The sequence below is a fragment of the Salvelinus fontinalis genome, chromosome 32 (genome assembly GCF_029448725.1).
Source record: "Salvelinus fontinalis isolate EN_2023a chromosome 32, ASM2944872v1, whole genome shotgun sequence".
Classification (NCBI taxonomy): Eukaryota; Metazoa; Chordata; class Actinopteri; order Salmoniformes; family Salmonidae; genus Salvelinus; species Salvelinus fontinalis.
In genome coordinates this window covers 36,912,747-36,920,513 of record NC_074696.1, presented here as the reverse complement: position 1 = coordinate 36,920,513, position 7,767 = coordinate 36,912,747, and the positions used below count along the sequence as shown (strand labels likewise).

Sequence of the window (7,767 nt, the reverse complement as noted above, 5' to 3'; positions counted from 1 at the left end):
TTCATGGTCTGTCCAAGCCACATTAATGCCTTTATGTTTCAGAGGTGTTTAAATGTATCTGGAAATAAACCAGTGTTTCAGCACTCTGACCGCCTTGTCTCATACAGTGACTGACCATCTCTTTGTGTCTCAGGCTGTACAAACTGAGGAACAAGCAGAGGATCTCAGTGTCTGCAGCCTCTAAGCTGCTGTGTAACATGATGCTGGGATACATAGGCATGGGCCTCTCCATGGGCAGCATGATCGTTGGCTGGGACAACAAGGTACAGGGTGGGAGTATAGTTTGTGTGTGTGTGTGTGTGGGGTGGTATGTGTTTATTTGAAAGGCTGATTTTATAGCTTACATTTTCATCCTGATGGTACCCATATTTCGGTTACTGGCCCAACGCTCTTAACCGCTAGGCTACCTGCCACCCCATAATTTCACACAGGTCATCAAAATATATATTACTTATTAAGCCCATATACAAAATTATATTGTTCCACTTCCAAAACCTGTTTAGAGCATATCTTACTGCAAACATTATTAAAAGGTCCAGTATGACACTTTCATTCAAATTGTGGACATTGAAAAGTGTAAGAACATTACAGAATGCATGAATTTGGTCTCTAATTTGTCTTGTTGTGGATCACATTAAATGTAATGAAATAATGGTGCCAACAGAGGGCTGCCTTGCTTCTAGTCCATAGGAAACTTTGCGACAAGCATTTCGCCACACCCGCAATAACATCTAAGCACGTGGTGTATGTTTTTATATTTATTATGGCTCCCCATTACTCTTCCTGTAAAATGAAGGCAGTTTATACAATTTTTAAACTTTACTATACATTTACAACACACTGTGTAGGCCTCTACTCCACCACATATCTACAGTTCTAGCGTATGTTATTGTGTGTGTGCCAATGTTTGTGTTGCTTCACAGTCCCCACTGTTCCATAAGGTGTTTTTTTGTTTTTAAAATCTAATTTTACTGCTTGCATCAGTTACTTGATGTGGAATAGAGTTCCATGTAGTCATGACTCTATGTAGTAATGTGTGCCACCCATAGTCTGTTCTGGACTTGGGGACTGTGAAGAGACCCCTTGTGGTTTGTCTTGTAGTGTATGCATGATGTCCGAGCTGTGTGCCAGTAGTTTAGACAGACAGCTCGGTGCATTAAACACGTCAATACCTCTCATAAATAAAAGCTGTGATGAAATCAATCTCTCCTCCACTTGTAGAATATGTGACCAATACATTTGACTTGCATTAGATTTGGTAGATCATTGCTTTATGTGTAGAGCATCCATAATGTACAAAGCACAAACACTTGCAATAAAAGTTGTTCAACTTGACCCATCACCAACTTATTCTACAGAACCTACTGGCCCAAAAAGAAAGAAAAATACCAGCACTTCAAGTGAAATATGTACAAATGTAACATGTGGATAGGCCTTGTCTAGCTTATAGTTATACAATTAAACAAGTTATTGTGCGCAAAGCTTTAACGTCACACAATTACTGTATCTTATACCACCAAAACATATATATATGAAGCTACACCAAACAAAATAATTATGTTTTTCCAGTTCACAGAAAAATTATATTTTAAATGTGATTGTTTTGGTGGCTTCAGTTAGGGGAAAATCAAGCTAATTTGTTTATTTGCAGAATAATATTAATTCACATTTTAAATTTACCTGTACGTCTGAGTGTTCCATTGGTTCTAATATACCTGTACGACTTGAGATACATCTCACACAGTGGTAATATTACATTGTATAATTCAACAAAATTACAGCACAACTTTTCAAAAGCCAAACCATCAATTAAATGAAAGTAAAATTTAAGGAAATCACCAAAGAATATTTCTGACAGCAGATCTTTTTTGAATATGGATTATGTGTTAACAGTGTGTGTGCGCGCTTGTGTGTGAGACTGATGTGTAAGTATATGTATGTGTTATGTTCTTGAGAAGTCAAACGTCTGTTGTTTCCATTACATTGCTGTCCTCTTCAGCTCCTAAAACACATGAGAAGAGAGAGGTTACACACATAAACCCATTCTAAACAGTAGCAGTGTGTTCCATAATGGTAGTGGTTGTTTCTCTAGTTTGGCCATTAATATGAGGACATCTTAAGTGACTTACTCTGATGTCACAGAAGTGCAGAGGTTTATCAAGTCTTCTGGGCACCTTTCCCAGAGTTAGTGTCAGAAGCTAAAACAGAAATAAAGAGATTGATTTGAAAGATAATGAGTTCAGGTTAATTCCCAAGTTCTTAATGCATGGTTCACAGTAAATAAAACCTTCCATATTAACTAAGTAGCTACATCAATTAACATTAAGTTTGAACCCGCATCACAATCTACATGGAAAAGAGAACCACTCTAAAATGGATACAGTCAAACACAACAAAGAAAAATCTGTGATCGTTTTAGAATAATGAACAATATTAAGGTCCCCACTTACTGCTGGCCGGAACAAAGCCTGAAACAGAGATAAACGTTGTGTTATTATTGATTCTGCTTTGTTGGAATATTACAATAGAAGAGCATGCTTGACAGTATTCTGAGTCCTGTATTCCTACTGCAGACATCACATACAACCATCACATACAAGTGACAACGTAATTCTTTATTTACATTAAACAGGTCAATTCAAACATACTTCTACCATCACTAATAACGCTGCACAATACTATTACTTGTAAACCAGTACTATGACTACTACTTCTAAACCACTAAGTAAATCACAGCTGATAATATCTAAGATGACAGGGTAGCCTACATATGACAATAGAAAGAGGTCTTTCCACACCTTTCTTGCTCTTCTTCTTCCAAATCACGACCCCAACAACAACAACGACCAAGAGGAGAGCCACCACCCCTCCAATGATGGGGACAATGTTGGGGGCTGGGTCACCTGTCATCATGAGAACAGAGCATTCAGACTACAGTGCTAGATCGAGTTCATTTTAGATCAAAATGTACTAAGCAACATCAATAAAAATTCTGGAGGTCAATGAGAACATGTAGTCAGAAAGGTAGTGTTCATGAGCAGGTGAGTAAACTTAAATTAGGAATATTTGGTAGGAGGGTTATGCATAGTGTATATTTGAATCTTTCTCCCTCTTACCCCAGTTGGTCTGGATCTCAGACTCAGTCAGAACCTTGATGAAGTCCTCCTTGATACCAGTGACCTGAACCACACACTGATACTTGTTGTTCTTCCACTCCTCAGACGTCACTGTGAGGTGTGTGCTTTTCTGGAAGGTTCCATCATCGTTGGGGAGAATCTCTCCATTCTCCACATCTTCATGGTGATCTTGTCCGTCTTTCTGCCAGACCACCATGACTCCACTGGGGTAGAAACCTGTAGCGTGGCAGGTCACTGGAGAGGAGGGGGTCTTCTGGAGCAGAGACACTGATGGAGGGACTGGAGAGAGAATAAAATAGAGGGGAAGGAAGAGAGACATACAAGCATAGTGATGAGAAACAATTACAGAGAGCGGAACAGCAAGAGATACAAATAATAAAAAGAACTTGAATATGACGTGCAGTACAGAAATGTAAATAAAAATACACAATATCATATCACTTTTCTGCCTGTAAATTCATATAGTCGCCTGTGTCTCTGTACCTGGCCTCTGCAGAGTACTCTTCCCATAGTCCAGATACTTCTTCAACCACTCAATGCAGGTCTGGGTGAGGTAGTGTCTCTCCATCTCAATGGCAGACTTGTCACTTTCCCACTTCATTTTGGAGTGGACTGCTTGCGGGACGAAGGCAATCCATGTCGCTCTCTGCAGGTCATATGCCAGGAGATCTTTCCCATCATATCCAACATGGTGAAACCCTTCTGTGAATCCTGTCTTATCATCCCACTCACAGCCATATATCTCCTGGTTAATGTGCATGCCTGAGAGTGAGATTACATTGTTAGGAACACTGACATAACAACATTAACTTTCTTTGCACAACACTCACACTGAACAAAACCACACGACTTTTTCATGGAGTAAATTCAATTATATCAAAATATAGTCAAACAGTACAATCACACAGACTGAGGTCTCTGAAGCTCACCCTCTGTATGATTGAAACGCTTCTGTGCTATCTGAATGTTGACTTTGGAAACTTGCTCTGCTTCTCTCAGGTTCTCTGTGGTGCTATCCCAGTATTGCTGGTCAAAAACCATCTCCATCCAGCTCTGCTTGGGGACCTTCCTCTTCGTGATGCTGTCATAGCGGCTAATGACCTGATCATTCACCATCCCCATGTCCACAAACTCAGGGAAGTCTGGGATTCCTGAGGAGGCTGTGTAGAAGTAGCGCAGGGAATGGGCCACTGTAACAGAGATATGGTACTTTAAGGTACTGTACATGGAACGTTAATGAGTGTTTACCCTTTATGCATTTAGCAGCAGCCCACCACCACTGCATGTATTTTATTAAAGGACCAACAATAAGTCTGAACTCTGCAAGGCACTCTTTTCTATTATTATTATTTTTTTACCAATGACCTGACACTGGCATTAAACAAAGCCTGTGTGTCCATGTATGCTGATGATTCAACCCTATACGCATCAGCAACCACAGCTAGTGAAGTCACTGCAACCTTAAACAAAGACTTTGTCAGTTTTAGAATTGGTGGCCAGTAGTCCTGAATATTTCTAAAACTAAGAGCATTGTATATGGTGCAAATCATTTAAAGTTATAGACCTGAATCTGGTAATGAATAGTGTGACTGTTTAGCAAGTTGAGAAGACAAAATTACTTGGTATTACCTTAGATTGCAAACGGTCATGGTCAAAACATTTATACTTAACAATAATATAAACGCAACATGTAAAGTGTTGGTCCCATGATTCATGAGCTGAAATAAAAGATTCCAGAAATTTTCCATAGGCACAAAACGCTTTTCTCTTTCAAATGTGCACAAATGCGTTCACATCCCTGTTAGTGAGCATTTCTCCTTTGCCAAGATAATCCATCCACCTGACAGGTGTGGCATATCAAGAAGCTGAATAAACAGCATGATCATTACACCTTGTGCTGGGGACAATAAAAGGAGTGTGCAATTGGCATGCTGAATGCAGTTATATCTACCAGAGCTGTTGTCAGAGAATTTTAAATGTTAATTTCTTTACCAGTAGCCACCTCTGTCATTTTAGAGAATTTGGCAGTACATCCAACCAGCCCAGGACCTCCACCCTCGTCTGAGATGAGCCACCCAGACAGCTGACTTATCAGTTATTTTACGAGGCAAGCTGACTGAGAACACATTCTCATTTACAGCAACAACCTGGGGAATAGTTACAGGGGAGAGGGGGATGAATGAGCCAATTATAAACTGGGGATTATTAGGTTACTGATGGTTTGAGGGCCAGATTGGGAATTTAGCCAGGACACTGGGGTTAACACCCCTACTCTTACAATAAGTGCCATGGGATCTTTAATGACCTCAAAGAGCGAGGACACCCGTTTAACATCCCATCCGAAAGACAGCACCCTACACAGGGCAGTGTCCCCAATCCCTGCCCTGGGGTATTGTGATATTTTTTTTAGACCAGAGGAAAGAGTGCCTCCTACTGGCCCTCAACCACTTCCAGCAGCATCTGGTCTCCCATCCAGGGACTGACCAGGACCAACCCTGCTTAGCTTCAGAAGCAAGCCAGCAGTGGTATGCAGGGTGGTATGCGGCTTTGCACAACCAAAGAATTTCTGCACAAACTCAAAAATACAGTCTCAGGGAAATACATCTGCGTGCTCTCATCCTTACCAGGGTCTTGACCTGACTGCAGTTTGGGGTCGTAACCGACTTCAGTGGGCAAATGCTCTCCTTTGATGGCCACTGGCACACTGGAGAAGTGTGCTCTTCACGGATGAATCCCAGCTTCAACTGTACCAATGGTGTCGAGTGGGTGAGCGGTTTAATTATGTCAGCGTTGTGAACAGAGTGGCCTTTGGTATCGGCAGGCATAAACTACGGACAACGAAGATAATTGCATTTTATCGATGGCAATTTGAATGCAAAGCGATAACATGACCAGATCCTGAGGCACATTGTCGTGTCATTCATCCGCCGACCATCACGGTAATGCACAACCCCGTGTCGCAAGGATCTGTACACAATTCCTGGAAGCTGAAAATGTCCCAGTTCTTCTGTGGTCTGCATACTCAGACATGTCACACATTTTTGGGATGCTCTGGATCGACCGCTTGTTCCAGTTGCTTATATTGCTTATATGAACTGTAACTCCATAAAAACTGAGCAATGTGTTAAATTCCAAATCGTTTGCATAGTTAACTTACACACAGCACTGACACTTTTCACAGTCCCCAGGTCCAGAACAAATTCAAGGAAACGTACAGTATTATACAAAGCCATGATTGCATGCAACTCCAATCTCATATAGCGCATGTGAACAGCAAACCTGATTTAACAAAAAATTAAATAACTTGCCCATGTGACCTACTTTTTCTGCGCGTGTCCTGAGAGATGCACACACTCTACAATTTACATACATTTAAAACATTAAAGTATTTTGTCTAAAGTATTTTTCGTTATGTGTCGGACCCCGGAAAGACTGTCGCCATTGGCGTCAGCTAGCGGGAATCCTAATTAAATCTAAAACATCTACAACAACAAAAAAGCTCAAATACATTGTACACAGCAACTGGCGGCCCCTTTTAAAGGCCATCGAAATCAATAACAGTAGGGTCTCAAATGAATAGTAGAATACAAAAGGTGCAATTTCGAAATGTGGTTGTGCAGCAACAGTTTTCTTATTATGGCAGTCACTGATAGTCCCTCAATTAGCCCATGTCCACCCCATTCATTCGTGACCACATCAAAGTTGCCCATCCCAGGCCTATAGTAACATAGAACAGACTGCGCGTCACCAAACACCAGGGCAAACGACATACTAAAGGTTAATATCGAAACTGATAAATGCACTTCACAGCCATTATAGCATACAAGTTCAGTGGACAGTCTGCCTCCACTCAAGAGCCCACATTGTTGGACATAATGAAATCAACACTTTTCCTTAATGTAATGTGTTTGTTTTATCGAGTGATGCTGTTATTCTATTCTAATTGTCTAACGTTACTCGTCTTATTAATTTATTGCCATTGGCGGACAAATTGTCATGTTTTTCATTTGAAATAAAACATCAGCGTTTAAATTGTACGAGTGACGTGTATATATCCTACAAAAAAACGAACAATAATTAAAACATACTAAACAATAATGTGGAAATCACTAACCTGACAAAGCTACATGAATACAAAAGAGGAGAATAAAATATGTCTTCATGGCGCTGTCGAGTCTGGTTTTCATTATCGTTTTCCGAATGCAGGAACGGTTTGTAACTATAATGCAGTAATGTAGCCAATTTAAACTATTACAATTTAAATTGCCTACATTACTGATTTGTTACACCAAACGTTATCACCGCTAAGGACACAACCAGTGATAATGCGTTTCAGCTAGTTGACAATGTACCTGATGGTGTCCTGGCAAGGCCAATTTATACGGCTCTTCTGTTTACCTGGATTAACTGTAACCCAATAGGAAATCAGAAAGATACTTCGTCACCAAACACCAGGAGGACAAACGTATTCAAGGTTATGATCGAAATTGAAGGTAAAGTCAATTCACTGTTGATGTTCAAAAACGGTTGGCAAAGGGAAAAAGGACTATAGGGTGACAGATGGATGACTGAAAATTGACTGGAAAAATAGGTTCAAAGCAAAGCCGTGTTCAAATTGTACCCTACTCTG

The 7,767-nt window shown here is 40.4% G+C and overlaps 1 protein-coding gene across 3 annotated transcripts; it reads right to left on the bottom strand.

Annotated features, from left to right (window-relative positions):
• Positions 1-745: 745 nt before the first annotated feature.
• Positions 746-7,512, bottom strand: LOC129831226 (class I histocompatibility antigen, F10 alpha chain-like). 3 transcript variants are annotated; one of them, XM_055894400.1, is made up of 8 exons: positions 7,490-7,512; positions 4,067-4,327; positions 3,621-3,899; positions 3,117-3,416; positions 2,799-2,903; positions 2,451-2,468; positions 2,130-2,198; positions 746-2,002 (listed from the first exon to the last, which is right to left on the bottom strand). In XM_055894400.1, the coding sequence occupies exons 2-7, from the start codon at positions 4,257-4,259 to the stop codon at positions 2,158-2,160; spliced, it is 936 nt and encodes a 311-aa protein (XP_055750375.1). In that variant the 5' UTR covers positions 4,260-4,327; positions 7,490-7,512; the 3' UTR covers positions 746-2,002; positions 2,130-2,157. The 3 variants fall into 3 exon arrangements, with proteins under 3 accessions (XP_055750375.1, XP_055750373.1, XP_055750374.1); XM_055894398.1 differs by lacking the exon at positions 7,490-7,512 and adding an exon at positions 7,252-7,483; XM_055894399.1 differs by lacking the exon at positions 7,490-7,512 and adding an exon at positions 5,762-6,128.
• Between the last annotated feature and the right edge of the window lie 255 nt (positions 7,513-7,767).

Coding starts and splice junctions, on each gene's coding strand:
- LOC129831226 (XM_055894398.1), bottom strand. CDS start 7,324: ATGAAAACCAGACTCGACAGCGCCATGAAGACATATTTTATTCTCCTC. Junction 4,328..7,251: donor TATTCATGTAGCTTTGTCAG/GTTAGTGATTTC, acceptor TCTCTGTTACAG/TGGCCCATTCCCTGCGCTAC. Junction 3,417..3,620: donor GAGTACTCTGCAGAGGCCAG/GTACAGAGACAC, acceptor TTCTCTCTCCAG/TCCCTCCATCAGTGTCTCTG.